This window comes from Sciurus carolinensis, unplaced genomic scaffold (genome assembly GCF_902686445.1).
Source record: "Sciurus carolinensis unplaced genomic scaffold, mSciCar1.2, whole genome shotgun sequence".
Taxonomy (NCBI): domain Eukaryota; kingdom Metazoa; phylum Chordata; class Mammalia; order Rodentia; family Sciuridae; genus Sciurus; species Sciurus carolinensis.
In genome coordinates this window covers 153,978-169,875 of record NW_025920210.1, presented here as the reverse complement: position 1 = coordinate 169,875, position 15,898 = coordinate 153,978, and the positions used below count along the sequence as shown (strand labels likewise).

At 38.6% G+C, this 15,898-nt stretch overlaps 1 protein-coding gene across 7 annotated transcripts in view; it reads right to left on the bottom strand.

Annotated features, from left to right (window-relative positions):
* The window catches only part of LOC124975081 (zinc finger protein 39-like), a 53,065-nt gene that overhangs the window by 14,045 nt on the left and 23,122 nt on the right, over positions 1–15,898 (bottom strand). For 4 of the 7 annotated variants that reach the window (XM_047537969.1, XM_047537966.1, XM_047537973.1 and 1 more), the window contains one exon: positions 13,692–13,818. In XM_047537969.1, the coding sequence (XP_047393925.1) occupies positions 13,692–13,815 (124 nt within the window). In that variant the 5' untranslated portion in view covers positions 13,816–13,818. Of the gene's footprint in view, positions 1–13,691; positions 13,857–15,898 lie in introns of all 7 variants that reach the window. The other 3 variants (XM_047537968.1, XM_047537972.1, XM_047537971.1) reach the window with 1 other exon arrangement.

The following is a 15,898-nucleotide window of genomic DNA, read 5'->3' as shown; positions in this document are numbered from 1 at the left end:
CTGTAAGACCCTGGGCAGCTGGGGCCATGTGTGATTTTCTCTGGCTCCTGTACCCCAGAGGGCTGGGAATTTTGCCCGAGAGTCAAATTCCAATAAAGCTTGCTTCTGCCGCTTTCTGTCCGATTTTATTTGGCCGCTAACTGTGCCCCTGAGCTTACAAACAATAAAATTAAAAAAAAAAGAAGGAAGGAAAAAAAGTAAGCAAGCAAGTCAGCTAAAAGCCTCAATGGCATAATTGATCAGGTAGAAGAACCAAGTTTCTGACCTTGAAGACAGATATGTTAAAATAATCTTGTCAGATCTTAAAAAGAGAAAAATTAAGAATGAAGAAAGCTGGACACAGCGGCACATACCTGTATTCCCAGCACTCAGGAGCCTGAGGTAGGAGAATCATGAGTTCAAAACCAGCCTCAGCAACTTAGCAAGGCCCTAAGCAACTCAGGTGACCCTGTCTCTAAATAAAATACATAAAAGGGCTGGGGAATGTGGTTCAGTGGCTGAGTGCCCCTGAGTTCAATCCCTGATATCAAAAAAAAAAAAAAAAAAAAAAAAGAGGAATGAAAAAAGCCTTTAAGACTTTAAGACTTGTGGTCATCATAAAGCAAGCAAACATTTGCATTGCAGACATTTCAGACAGAGAATAGACAAAAAACATATGTGATGAAATAACTTGTGAAACTTTTAAATCTGGGAAATATATGGGCATTTGGTCCAGGAAGATTCCTTATGAATTTTAGCAAAGCATGTTCCTCTGAATCATGTTGGAGTCAAACTGTCAAAACTACAAGCCAAAGGGAACTGTGCAAACTGCAAGAGAAAAATATCAAGTCACCTACAAAAAAAGAGACCCCCATTAGAGGAGCAGTAGATTCTTAACAGAAACTTCACAGGTTAACAGTGGAAGCTCTGGGGGGGGAAATGCGGGCCAAGAATGCGTGCAAGCACAAAAGGATGAGAAGCAGACCTCAACGGATTCAGAGAAGCCTTTATTTATTTGTGGACTCGGGCGCCACTGGTGAAGCCAGAATTAAGGACAGGTAGTTAGTGTAGAAATAGGGAATCGGGTCAATTCGAGGAAATGAAGCCATGAAGCCATCTGCCTCTGGAAGTTGGAGACTGCCCCTGGAAGAATGGAATGTCAAAGATCTCCGGAGTCCATTGATTACCAAATTTACCTGCCTTTATCAAGGACTGCAAACAAGGAGCTGCTAATTAATGCCCCCTGGGCCCTTATCTGCCTGAATCACCTTGGCCCTCCCCCTGCCCATGGCTTCTCACCTAATGCAAAACCAGGCCTAGTCACGAAGGCAGGAAGGAGAGATAAGGGGGGAGAAAACTGGAGAACAAAAGAGACTTTAACCTATAAAAGATGTAGGGTGCGCTCACTTCTTGGGACTTTTAGAACATCAGCCATGGCCCCCTTCTTCCTGCTGGGAGAAGTCTGTATTATTCCCTTTAAATAAACCTGCTTAATATGCTTGCCTTGGCGTGCTTCTCTAGTGCTTAATCTTCAACATTAGAAGAAGCAGAACTCGTCACCGGTAAACGGCGGTATCAGATTTGGAGGTCCCACCGAGATTTACGCCAAGGTAAGTAAGCTTCTCTCTCCACACACCCCACATCTGTTTGAGGTGCATCTTTCTTTCTGTCTCTTTATTTTTGGAGGGCAAAATGAGCACCCGTCGGCTACTTAAATGCAGTTAGCGCAGCTGCCATCCTTAAGACTCGGGTGAGAGGTTTCCCGGCCCAGGCAAGTTTCCAATCACCTGCTCTGTAGGCATGTTGGACTGTGCTGAAGCCGTTTCCTACTTTTCTGTCCAGGCCCGGAGCGCAATTGCCGCCAGTACACAGTGTCCCTAGTCCTGATCTGCCCAGGATGCGTGGAGGTGGAGGAAGGGTTGGAGCAACTGCGGGGTTCTCGGCCCGGGCTACTCTCGGGTGGACCCCAAAGGTTCCTTCTCCAGACTCCCCCACCCGACAGCCCTGAAGGGTATCCAGGCTGATCGGTAGACAACGGCACTGAGGGAAAGTGCCAATCACCTTTGCCTCCGTATGGGCCATACAGTGCACAACACTCCCACACATCCACTCCCTCCTGGATGCTCCCCTTCCCTTGCCGGTCAGACATTAGGAATTCAAGCTGTAGGATTAAGGCCTGGGATGATTAGTATGAAAATGCCCAGGTTCCCTTTGTTCCCATAGTTAGCCTTCACTAGTCTAGACATCTAGAGTCTCCCCATTACTGTTCCTGTGCTTAAATGTGCTCACTGTGTTCTCTTTAAGCTGCAAGAGGGAGGCATTTAAAAGCCCCTCCCGTGAGATCCTCCAAGCAAAGGGCATTATACGCCTAACAACCAATAGATGTCCCCTCACCCTCCGGAGATTCCTTTAGTCTACAGGGCAAGAAGATAGGTAAAAGGCACACTTTTTACTTTTGTCATTGTTTTTCATAATTAGGAGTTTATAGTGGCAGGAGGAAAGCAGTAATGCCCTTAAGTCTGAATCCTCCCAGGGTCTCTAGCACAGGGCAAACTAGGACCCTCGCACTTTGCCAAAGAAGGCCAGAAATAACTTTGGCAAAGCCAGGTGGTGAGAGACGGGTTTTTCTGGACCGTAAGGAAGCTCAAAGTTAGGGAGACGTCCCTAATACTTCTAACTCAGAAGGGAGCTTCTCTCTCAACAGTATTGCCAGGTTCACCACTAGCCTGCATACTGCTAAATTGCAAATGATCAAGAAAAGTGCTTTTCATATGTTACCATGCTTGACAGCAATAATCTCTACCATAAGAGGAGAAAGCCTTGAGGAATCGCCCACTAAGGGAGGAAAATTGAGGGAACCCTCCCAACTTAAGATAGGCAAAAATAAATTTAAGGAGGCTTTTGGAGGATCCTAATAAATATTGAGATGTTTCAAAACTTATGCCAGGTATTTGACCTCACCTGGAAAATTATGCTATTGACCATTTAGAGCACAGGTAGTTCCCAGAAACCATCCTAACTGGGATTCAAATAATGAGTAGGATGCCAAAAAAACTATTATATAGCCTTCAGGAAAGTCCTGCTATTTTCATGGAGAGACTTAGAAAAGCAATAAGAAAACACACCACTCTGAATCCTGAATCCATAAAGGGCCACCTACTTTTAAAGTATAAATTTATCATTTAGTCAGCCCCAAATATTTAGAGGAAATTACAAAATTGGCACGTGGCCCTGATCAATCCTCAGATGATCTTCTCCAGCTTGCATCTTCCATTTTTAATAGACATCAAAGGAAAGAAAAGGGAACATATAGGCAAGAAAAAGGACTTATTAAAGATCATTCAAACTGATAGAAACTTTTAATGCCTTGCAATAGTCCATGCAATTTGCCCATTTTAGGAGTTAAAAAGCAAACTACCTAGTCCAAGACCTTAGAATAATGAAGCAGTAATTTCCCCCATCCTGTAGTTCTTAATTCATACACTTTTATCTTGGATTCCAACTGCTGCTTGGTTTACTAAGTTAGATTTAAAAGATGGCTTTTCCTGTTTATGCTAGACTCTGAATGGCAATTTCTGTTAGCCTTTGAGGAACCAGATACTGTATCTCAACTAACCTAGACAGTATTGCCTTAGGATTTAGATGGCCCTCACCTGTTCCGGACAAACCTTAGCTAAGGACTTAGCAAAATTCAGAGATAAAACATCTGTGATTGTTCTCCAATAAGTAAATGACATCCTTTATGTGTCTCCACCCAGGAGGAATATCAAAAGGCCATTGCAGAACTCCTAAACTTATTAGCTAATAGGAATTATAAGATCTCAAAAAATAAAGCTTAATTATGTCATCAACAGGTTCAATACTACAGGAAATAGCCACCATAGAACAATATTCTGCCCCAGGAAGGGGCCTTACTTCAAGCTCCTGTCCTCAACTTACCTATGAAGCAAGATTTAACCTGTTTGTCACAAAGGGGAAAATATATCCTGGATAGGCAGCCATAGGCAATTCAATAACCAATGGCATATCTCAGTGAGGAACTTAGCAAAGTAGCTTCATTCTCAAAAGAAATGGAAAATAAGGTCTCATAATTTTCTTTGATATCCAACTGTCCTAATGAAATGACTAAAATGCCCTAGGCACAAGGTTTCTGTTAAAACCTGTTAGATCCTTCCAGATCTCAGTCAAGGCTTACATTGAAATGTAAATAGGAAGCCTAAAGGCTCAGTAGGAGACCGGTCTCAAACCCAAAGAAAAAAAAGGTAAAAGAGCCTTACCTAAACTCCAGCAAAAGTAAATTTTATGGTGCTTTACTGAAGTAATTAACGGCCGTATCATTTTTCCAGGACTCTTGTTTTTTTTTAATTCTATATTTTTTTGAGCTCATGATTTTTTGATCAGTTCTATTTTTTATTCAACTAGAGTTTTTGAACATCTGTTACATTGCAATGGAGATTCACCTATAAAGTTACAAGGCCTTTGATTTTGTGTTATTTGTATGTCATGCTGTGTGATGTCATGTTTGTCTGTATCAAAACTGAGCGCTCCTAAAATTAAAATTTAAAAATGGATCCAAATACTTTTAATTCACATGATTTAAAGATTCAATTCAAACTGGGTAAACTAATGAAAGTAAAATGTCTTTGAAAATAACTCGCAAGTCTCTAGGTGGTCAAGCTAATAAAATATTGATGTTAATAAAATGTCTAATATCAATTGTTTCTAGGACTTTTCTTCAACAGGAAAGAGGAAATACTGTTCAGGACACTTGTCTGATTTCTTGGTTTTTACAGAACAAGTGAATTAGAGTTAACATGTATGGGATTACTCAAATGTGTTTGTAGAGACATCTGATTAATTTGCAAAGTTAAAATGCTAATTGTTAAATAGCATCAAGTACTCTTAACTCCTTAAATTCCATGGGGTATCATACTTAAACATTATTGGTGTTTTCATAGGTTGGTAAATAAAAGGGTTTAAACTTGATTTGTGTCATCACTAACCTAAAAATAATGTTACTAAGAGTTATGTCCTAACAAGTGCAATTCTATATACAAAGGGTCCCAAAAGTTTAACTGTGTTCCAATTAGAGTACTATAAACAACAAAATATTTAATCTTATTAAAATAGAGCAATTTATCTAAATTCAGAAATTTCATAAGAGTTGTTTCAGAATGTGAACAAAAAGGGGTCAACAAATAGGAAAGAGAAAATAAAAGGTTCTGGGTATGGAAATATATTTAGTAAAAGGAAAAAGGAAATGTTTCTGGGTAAGAAAGTGCTTGTGTGATGAAATACACGAGGGTCTAAGTAAGTGCTAAGAAAGTCTGTGTAAGTAAAGGGCAAGTTTCAACAAGTTTGCGTGTAACTAAGTTGGTTGTATGTATGTGAAACAGCTAAAGCTATTTAAGGTTTTTCCTAAGGTGAAATACTAATGTTCTGAACAATTAGTCTTAAAAATTTTGGTGTATACAATTATGGTTAAACAACTGTTAGAGTATTGTACTGTGTTACGAAGTCTACATTTTTCTTTAAAAACTAAATTTGGTAAGATAAAAGTGTCAAGGTAATTGTGAAGTGGTCACTAGTTGTATATTAAATGTGTTCATATTTTTCAGGTATACAAGTTTTAAAGCAGGGAATTTATCCAGCTGCTATTCACCAGATTAATCTTGTCTGTAATGGTAATTTTAAGCTTATAAAGAGTAAATTTTATTGGGGATTAATTTCTATCATTTAATGTTCTATTATAGGACCTGTTATCAATAGGGTACATGTAAAATTGGTTACTTTTTATACTGAGATAAAGAATTTCAAATATAAATGTATTTATAAAAATTAGAGCCTGACTTGTTTAAGGGTTGATTTTTGTGAAACATGAAGGCATTTTGCCACTTTATCACACAAAAGGAAAGTTAAAAGCTCTCTCAGCCTTTCGTTGATTCATGTTTTAGATACAATGTTAAATTATGTTAATTATAAAGTTTATATAGACTCAGGAAACAGTATATGTAAACTACTTAATGATATTTAAGAAAGAAGCAAAGATCAACATCAGAATTAGAACACTTAAGATTTGTAAAGAGCCACGCCTTACCTGAGATAAGGCTCTGCCTCCCACCTTACTGCATGTTAGAGTGACTCCAGCTTATTTATTTGTTAGTCAGACTTCAGCTTATTTAAAGTTATAGTCTAAAGATTGATTCTTGTTAAAAAGTAGTGTGATCTCAAATAGGGAATATAATGTGGTTCTTAGTCAAAATTCATGATAGCTATTATACAAGCTGAATATATTTTTACTCTTGCTAATTTCATTTTGTAAAACTGTTACCTGTTAATGTTTTACAGAAGTAGGTGCTTCAAGAACACGCAACCTAGGTAACATGATAATAAGCCATCACCTAACAGATAGTGGTAATAGATACCAGAACAGATAGTGGTAACTTCCAGTTCTAATGCAGACTCCAGTTAGATAAAAGGGTAAATAACTGTAAAGTTATGGACATTGAAGTTAAAGCCCAGTACTCTTACTTTATGACTGGTGAGACTGGCTTGCTGGATGGTTAAGATCAAACTTCGAGATTGGAATTAAATACAGAAGGCAAGATTGGCCATATTTGGAACTTTTGTCCTCAGTCAGCCTGAACCCACGAACAAGAGGACTTCCCTAAGGAGCGCTGCAACTCTGGGTCACACAACCTCCTGATCAAGGAGATTGTTGAGACAAGAGGATGAAAAATCACTCAGTGCATCTGCTGCAGAGGAGGGTCATGGAAAAAGGGAGACATCCCTTAATGCTTCCAAAGGAAGTCACCTCATCAAGGAGACCCTACCTAACCAATGGCACTGGTGGAGTTAAGAAGCTGCTCTTAAGTTCTCTACAAGTGGCCCCTGTGGGAACTCAGCTGACTCTTTAACAAGACAGGAACCAGGTCAATTTGACCAGCTTGATCTTAGACACCCAGCAAAACAGTGAAAACCAAAATATAACCATTCTTGGGCATTTAAAAGAAATAATAGTTAAATGTAACTTAAGATGTACACTTGTATTAGCCCACTAGAATAAAGACTGGAAGCTACAAATGAAAGAAAGATTCTTCAGCAAATGTGCCTGATAACTATCAAGAGAAACTGCCAGAGTCAGAAGTTTTTAGTCAGTTTAAGGCCTGCAGACCTTCCTAAGCTACACAGGTAGATTTAATCTATGTTTGCTCGTATGATTATCTAGCCCTAAGTAACAGAAGTATAGAGCTCTCTATTAAACACAGGTTATACCAATAAAGGGATATTTTACAAAAATCAGATGACATTAAGTATAGCTTAACTATATTTTTTTGGGACATCTATGACATTAAGAGTTAAATGTTGTGTTTACATTCCTGATAACCTGGATAATGTTAAAGCCCCCAAATAAAGGCCTTGTCCTCTCCAGCCTTTGCTAGGCCTAGTTATGGGAACAATTTCTCAGTTCTTCCACCTCCTGGTGAGAGGTGGACTTCTGTCATTTTCATGATACTCAGTGGCATGTTCCAGATGCTGCAACATTTACTTAGTACTAATCTCATTTGAGTACTCATGTCTTTTTGTTCTTCTATCATAGAAGCACCCACCCCCAGATGACTTTACAACCTGCTCTTCCCCAACCAGACTTCTACCTTGGACCCCTCGATTGACCCGATTTTTAAAAAAGGAACTCCAAACTGCTTTACCCCTCGCTGCCCCCTTTCAGCTTCGAAGCAGCCAGAACGACCGACGCCCCCTTTTCCTTAAAGCAGTTAGGAGTTCCTATAGCTAAAGGGGGGAATGAAGCCAGAATTAAGGACAGGTAGTTAGTGTAGAAATAGGGAATCGGGTCAATTCGAGGAAATGAAGCCATGAAGCCATCTGCCTTTGGAAGTTGGAGACTGCCCCTGGAAGAATGGAATGTCAAAGATCTCCGGAGCCCATTGATTACCAAATTTACCTGCCTTTATCAAGGACTGCAAACAAGGAGCTGCTAATTAATGCCCCCTGGGCCCTTATCTGCCTGAATCACCTTGGCCCTCCCCCTGCCCATGGCTTCTCACCTAATGCAAAACCAGGCCTAGTCACGAAGGCAGGAAGGAGAGATAAGGGGGGAGAAAACTGGAGAACAAAAGAGACTTTAACCTATAAAAGATGTAGGGTGCGCTCACTTCTTGGGACTTTTAGAACATCAGCCATGGCCCCCTTCTCCCTGCCAGGAGAAGTCTGTATTATTCCCTTTAAATAAACCTGCTTAATATGCTTGCCTTGGCTGCTTCTCTAGTGCTTAATCTTCAACATTAGAAGAAGCAGAACTTGTCACCGGTAAACGGCGGTATCACTGGCGTCAACTTTCCGGATAGGAAAATAGTCGTGGGTTACAGAGGGGATTTTGGTTTTATAGGGTATAATGAGAATAATGTAATCATTGGAAACTCCACATGCAGTTTTGACCATCAGAGGCTAGTTGTACAGGGTAAAACCAGACCCTGAGGGATGAGTACTCAAATCCTGCCCATTGTTATTTAGGACTAATTGGCCACCAGGGAAGGTCAAGGTTTAGGGCCCAGCATTCAGTATCTGCCTCTTTCCCCCCAGGGCCTATTGTTATCAGGAAAGAATGCTCTTAGAGAGGTTTAATGTTTGGCCAATTTCTCCTCCCTCCTCCTGAGCCACACCACCCCTCCATTTTTCTTGGGAAGCCACCTTATAGGAATATTATTTTCCATAACCCTTCAATGTGTACCCAGAAAAGCTATCCTTCAGAAATAAAGAAGAGTTTTCAGGACAAGCAAAAGCTGAGAGAATTCTTCACCAATTAGATCAGCCCTACAACAGTGCCTTAGGGAGGAGGAGTCCTACGCTAGAGTTGAAAGGATGATAACTACCATCAAGACACACAAAAGTGCAGATTAGAGAGAGAAACTGTAATGTAATATAAAGCTGCTCCCCTACCCTTTACGTTGCAGTCATTTCCCTGCCTCCCAACTACTTGTCAGTCTGTGAACATCCTAGTTAGCTATTGGTTTATCAGTCGGCTTGCAAGTGTCCTTCTCCATTATTGGTCCCCTGTTAGCCCGGAGGAATTCAACTGCTTAAGGATAGCTTCCCGCCATCTTTTCTCTTGCTTTCTCTCTCCTACTCACTTTCTTTCTCTCTCCTCCTTGCTTTTCACACTCTCTCGCACGTGCCCTTTCTCTTTTCCTCTCATTTTCTCTCTTACCCTGCAGGGAGACACTCTGTTTGCTTAATAAACTCCCTTATGTGATTTCCCGTGTTTGACTTGGTTTTCATGGGTTTCTTACAGAAACAGAATGAACCCCAATCAATACAGAAAACCACTAAATGAGAATTAACCAGAGAAGAAGAAATGAAACAGATATTCAAAACAACCAGGAAAGAAAATAACAAAGACCGGAGAACATCTGTACTTATCAGTGATAACCCTGAATGTGTAAACAGATGGGATTTCCCAAGGGATGACTGAAGGGATAAAAAGAAATCTAGACACAATGATATGCTGCCTGAAAGCAAACACTTCACCAGTGGGACCGGGAGTGAAGGGGAGAAAAGAACACACCCTGCCAACAGGACTACAAGGACTGCATTTGCATCACATAAAGCATATGAGATCCAATCTGCATCACAGAAGGCACTGCACAATGGTGAGGGCATGAGTTCGGGGAGTAAGCAGTAACTGCAAGGAGACACACACGGATGCTGGAGCACAGTTACCAGGTCTAAAGGAGGGCAGATGTCAATTCAGTACGCATGGGGACTTCAACAGACAGGTAGTCTTAGCAACAGTGAGCAGAGAGACACTGGTGCTCACCCAGACCACAGACACTGACAGAGCATCTCACTCGATGGCTGAAGGGTGCACGTCCTTCTCATCAGCATACTGAATACTCTCTAGGATAGATCCAATGTCAGGGCACAAAATCAGTCTCTACAAATCGAAAAAAATGAAATCATACTATGTGTTTTCTCTGACCACAACAGAAAAAACTAGACATTGACAATATGAGGAACATTAGAAACTGTACAGATACATGGAAACTAAATGTCCTCTAAGTGATTGATTGGTAAGAAAGAAATTACAATGCAAACTTTAGAATTTATTGAGACAAATGAAGTTGAAAACACAGTATGACAAAACCTATGGATACAAAATCAGTACTATGGAGCAAAAACATTACTAAAGTGGAATTTTATAGCAATAAGTACCTACATACAAACAGAACAAAACAAAAATTTCAAATTAACAACATAAATTTGCAATGTAAGAAATTAGAAAAGGAAAAACAAACCAAATCCAAATTAAGTAGGAAGAAAGGTCTCAGCAAAAATGAAGGAAACTGAGACTGAAAACAAAACAAAACAAAAAAACAAATACAAAGAACTAATAAAACATAATTTTTTTTAAGATAAATGAAACAAACTTTTAGCTAGGCTAACCAGGGGAAAACAGAAGACTCAAATAAATTACATTAGACATGACAAAGAACACATTAAAAGTGAAATCACAGAAACACGAAGGACCATTAGCAACTACACGCCAACTGAAAATCTGGAAAATATGGATAAATTGCTGGACACATAACCTACCAAAATGGAACCATGAGGACTAAGAAAATCAGAACAGACTAATAATTCATAATGAGAATGAATCAGGAAGGAAAAAGCTCCCAACGAAGTAAAGCCCAGGACTGGAGAGCTTCACTGGTAAATTGGGCCAACTTTTAAAGAATTAACATGAATTCTAAAATTATTCAAAAGTCCTGAAAGGGAGGAACCCTCCAAACTCAATAAGTGAGACCAGCATTACCCTGATATAAAAACAGACAAAATGACAACAACAAAAAATAAAGACCAATAATCCAAGGAGATGAACATAAATGCAATGCTCAACAAAATTCAAGAGCACATAGTATCATACACCATGAGCATGAGTGACCTGTCCCAAGCATGCAATACTGGCTCAATACATGCAAATCAATAAATGTAATTCATCATATCAACAGAATAAATACATGAATATCTCAACAGACACAAAAAGGAAGATGATAAAATTCAACATCCTTTTATTATAAGAACTCTCAAAAACCCAGAAAGAGTGTACCTCAATGCCACATATGACAAACCCACAGTCTACATCCTTTTAAATTTTTAATGGACACAATACCTCTATTTATTTATTTAGTTAGTTATTTTTATGTGGTGCTGAGGATCACACCCAGTGCCTCACATGTGGTAGCCAAGTGCTCTGTCCCTGAGCTATAACCCAGTTCCAGTCAACATCTTAACGAATGGGGGAAACATGAAATTGTTCCCTCTAAAATCTGTAGTAAGAAAAGGATGTCCACTTTTACCACAATTATGCAATATAGTATTGGAAGTCTTAGCCATAGAAATAAGACAAGCAAACAAAATAAAGGGCATCCAGGTCAGAAAGGAGGTCAAACTGTCCTTATTTAAAAAGAACATGATTGTGTATGAAGGAAAACCTAAAGATTACAACAACAACAACAAATTGTGAAGAGAGATAAATGAATTCAGTAAGGTTTCAGGAAACAAAATCAACATGAACTGGATTCATGCAGCCAGGATTACAGCTTATCAGAAATCAAAGACTGCAGTAATAACACATTTTGTAAATTGTAAAAAAAAAAGAAAATCTGTAGGTTTTCTTATACATCAATAATGAAGTTGCTGAAAAAAGAAAACAATCTCATTCATAATAGCTACTGAAAAATAAAATATCTTAGAATAAATTTTGCCAAACAAGTGACAAATCTCTACATGAAAATTATGAAATACTAAAAGAAATTAAGAGAAATACTAAAAGAAATCAAATACACACACACACACACACACACACACACAGAGAGAGAGAGAATAACCCACTGTCATGAATTGGGAGAGCATTTAAAATGTCCACACTACCCCAAATTACTTACATATAGTACAATACTCACTTAAATACCAATGAACTAGAAAAAAAGAGTTCTAAACTTGGTGTGGATGCACAAAAGATCCTGAACGGTAAAAGCAATTCTGGACACAATGAACAAATCTGGAATTAGTACAAAAGCTGTCTTCAAAACATACCACAAGTGACAAAAATACAGCAGGCTACTGGCATAAGAAAAGACAAATAGACCAATGGATCATGCGAGAGAAACCAGTAATATATATTTACAGCCAACAGATTTTCACCAATGGCAGCATGAGCATACATTGAGAAAAAGAGTTTTCTTCAGTAAATGCTCAGAAACTGGACATCCATATGCAGAAAAAAGATATTAGACCCCATCTCTCACCACACGCAGAAATCAACACAAAATGCACTAAAAACTTCAATATTAAGACCTGAAATCATGACTGCTAGGGGAAAACAGAAGGAACAGAGGGGAAGCACTTCAGGACATTGATCCAGGCAACACTTTTTTTTTTTTTAAATATGGGGTCTTGTTATGTTTGCACAGGCTGGTCTCAAATTCCTGGGCTAGAGTGATCCTTCTACTTTAGCCCCCCAAATGCAAGGGACTAAGGCATGCACCACCAAGCCCTATGCAAAGATTTTTTTTGACATGACCCCAAAAGTACAGACAAGAATAGCAAAAACTAATAAATGAGATTATATCAAACTAAAAAGCTTCTGTACAAAAAAGCAGAGTGAACAGTCAAGGTACATTATGCAGAAAATCTTCGCTGTTTACCCAATAAACATTAACTTCTGGAATCTATGAGGAACTCAACTCAACCACAGAGAAACAAATAATACAATTAAAAACTGGATAGATGACCGGGAATATGCATTTCTCAAGAGGACACGAACAACCCACAATTATATGACTAAACCTCCACATCTCTGATTAGCCAGGATGAGGCACTAATGCACTGCAGGTAGAATGGCTATTATCAAAGTGACTCAATGTAACACAGGCCATGAAGGATTCAGGGAAGAAGTGCCCTCCCAAGATGTGGGTGGGAAAGAGAGCCACTATGGAAACCAGAAAGAAGTTTCCTCAAAAATTAAAAATAGAACTCACCATATGATACCAACCCAGATCTTTGAAGAGAAAGCTGTGCTAGCACATTTACTGTAGCACTGTTCACAAAAGCCACAATATGGCTCAACCTCAGTGTGCACGGACAGATAAAAGGATAAAGAAAGCATGGTACACATGCACGTTTAAAAAACAAAATTCCGTCATTTGTAGCAACATGAATGTAACTGAAGAACACTATATTAACTGAAATAAATCAGGTAGAGAAAGACAAATCCTGCATATTCCCACATACGTGGAGAAAACAGTGTTTACCAGAGCATGGGAAGGGTACAGGGGAAACACGGTGACTACTATGTTCAGGGGTGCTTTTGGATAGGAGGAACAACTTCTAATATTCCATAGCATAGTAGAACAACTATGGTTGACAATGATTCATTGAACATTTCAAAATAGCTAGTAAAGAGAATTTTAAATGTTCCCAGTACAAAGAAGTGATACATATGTGAATGATGGACTTGCCAATTACCCTGATCTGTATACATGTACTGAAATGCCACACTCTACCCCATAAATATGTGCAATTACTATGTGTCAATGAAAATATATCATAGTAGTATTGAAACTTTAAAATGATTCCAAGATTTGCTGACAAAGAAAATGCTTCCAATAAGATTACTGGGGCGTTTCACTCACCCAAGGACACCAGGCTGCTGTAGGTCTCCAGCATCACGTCCCTGTAGAGGGTCCTCTGAGCATCATCCAGGTCCTGCCACTCCTCCCAGGTGAAGTCCACAGACACGTCCTCGAAGGACACCATCCCCTGTAAGGGAACATGTCTCCTCAGTCCAAGCCCTCCACCTGGGGTCAGAACAGGAATACGGAGCTCACTCTTGTGGGTGAACATGTGTTTTAGGTAAGAGGCAACTCATGCCATGTGTGGTGGCGCACACCTGTAATCCTAGCAACTTGGGAGGCTGAGGCAGGAGAACTGCCAAGTTCAAAGCCAGTCTCAGCAACTTATCAAAGCCCTAAGCAACTTAGTGAGACCCTGCCTCAAAATAAAAAATATAAAAAGGGCTGGGGATGTGGCTCACTGGTTAAATGCCCCTGGGTTCAGTCTCTAGGACCAAATTAAAAAAAAAAAAAAAAAAAAAAGCAATTTGACTTACATTCTGTATCATAAGAGAAGAAAGTCAATAAAAATATACTACCTCATAGAAATTTAGTAATTCAAAATATACTATTACAGAATTTTTCCTGGCAAGAACAGGATGAATACAATTCTGCTCCTGAAAAGAGCTGATTATCCAGTCTGAAGACATAAACACATACTAGGGATAATGTGTTAGATAACCTAAGTCACATGTTCAGCATAGAACAGGCACTTCACTGTTAGATCTTCTACCTGAACGTATCTCATGAGTATGAAGCAATAGTCAAGGGGTTTCCATCCTCATATCAGATAAAGTGGACTTCAAGCCAAAGTTAGTCAGAAGGGATAAAGAGGGACATTTCATATTGCTTAAGGGAAACATACATCAACAAGGCATAACCATCATAAATATCTATGCCCCAAACAATGGAGCATCTACAAACATCAAACAAATTCTTCTCAATTTCAAATAGACCACAACACAATAATACTGGGTGACTTTAACATACCGCTCTCACCACTGGATGGATCTTCCAAAAACTAAACAAAGAAACTATAGAAGTCAATTAATCAATAATTTAGACTTCACAGACATATATAGAATATTTCATCCATCAATGAGCAAATACACTTTCTTCTCAGCAGCATATGGATCCTTCTCTAAAATAGACCATATATTATACCACAAAGCAACTCTTAGCAAATATGAAAAAAAGAGATACTACCCTTTATTCTATCTAATTATAATAGATTGAAATTAGAAATCAATGATAAAATTAAAAATAGGAACTACTCCAACACCTGGAGATTAAATAATATGCTATTGAATGAACAATGGATAGTGGAAGACATCAGTGAGGAGATAAAAAAAATTCCCAGAGGTAAATGAGAATACCAATACAACATATCAAAATCTCTGGGACACTGTGAAGGCAGTGTTAAGAGGAAAGTTCACTGCATTGAGTTCATTTATTAAAAGAATAAAAAGTAAACAAACAAATGACCTAATATTACATCTCAAAGTCCTAGAAAAAGAAGAACAAATCAATAACAAAAGTAGTAGAAGACAGGAAATAATTAAAATCAATGCTGAAGTCAATGAAACCAAACCAAAAGAAACAATTAAAAAAAAGACCAAACAAAAAGTTCGTTCTTTGAAAAACATAAATAAAATTGATAAACCCTTAGCCACACTAATGAGAAGGAGTGAGAAAACTCAAATTACTAAAATTCATGATGAGAAAGGAAATACAATGACAGACACTATTGAAATACAGAAGATAATTAGAAACTTTTGAAAATTTATACTCCAATAAAACAGAAAATCTCAAGGACCATCAACAAATTTCTAGAGACATAAAACCTACCCAAACTGGATTAGGAGGACATACACAATTTAAACAGATCAATTTCAAGCAATGAAATAGAAGATGCCATCAAAAGCCTACAAACTAAGAAAAGTCTAGGACCAGATGGATTCTCAGCTGAGTTCTATAAGACCTTCAAAGAAGAACTCATTCCAATACTCCTCAAAGTATTCCATGAAATAGAAAAGGAAGGAACCCTTCCAAACTCATTCTATGAGGCTAATATCACCCTGATACTCAAACCAGACAAAGACACATCAAGGAAAGAAAACTTCATATCAATATCTCTGATGAACACAGATGCAAAATTTCTCAACAAAATTCTGGAAAATCACATACAAAAACATATCCCAGGGATGCAAGTTTGGTTCAACATACAG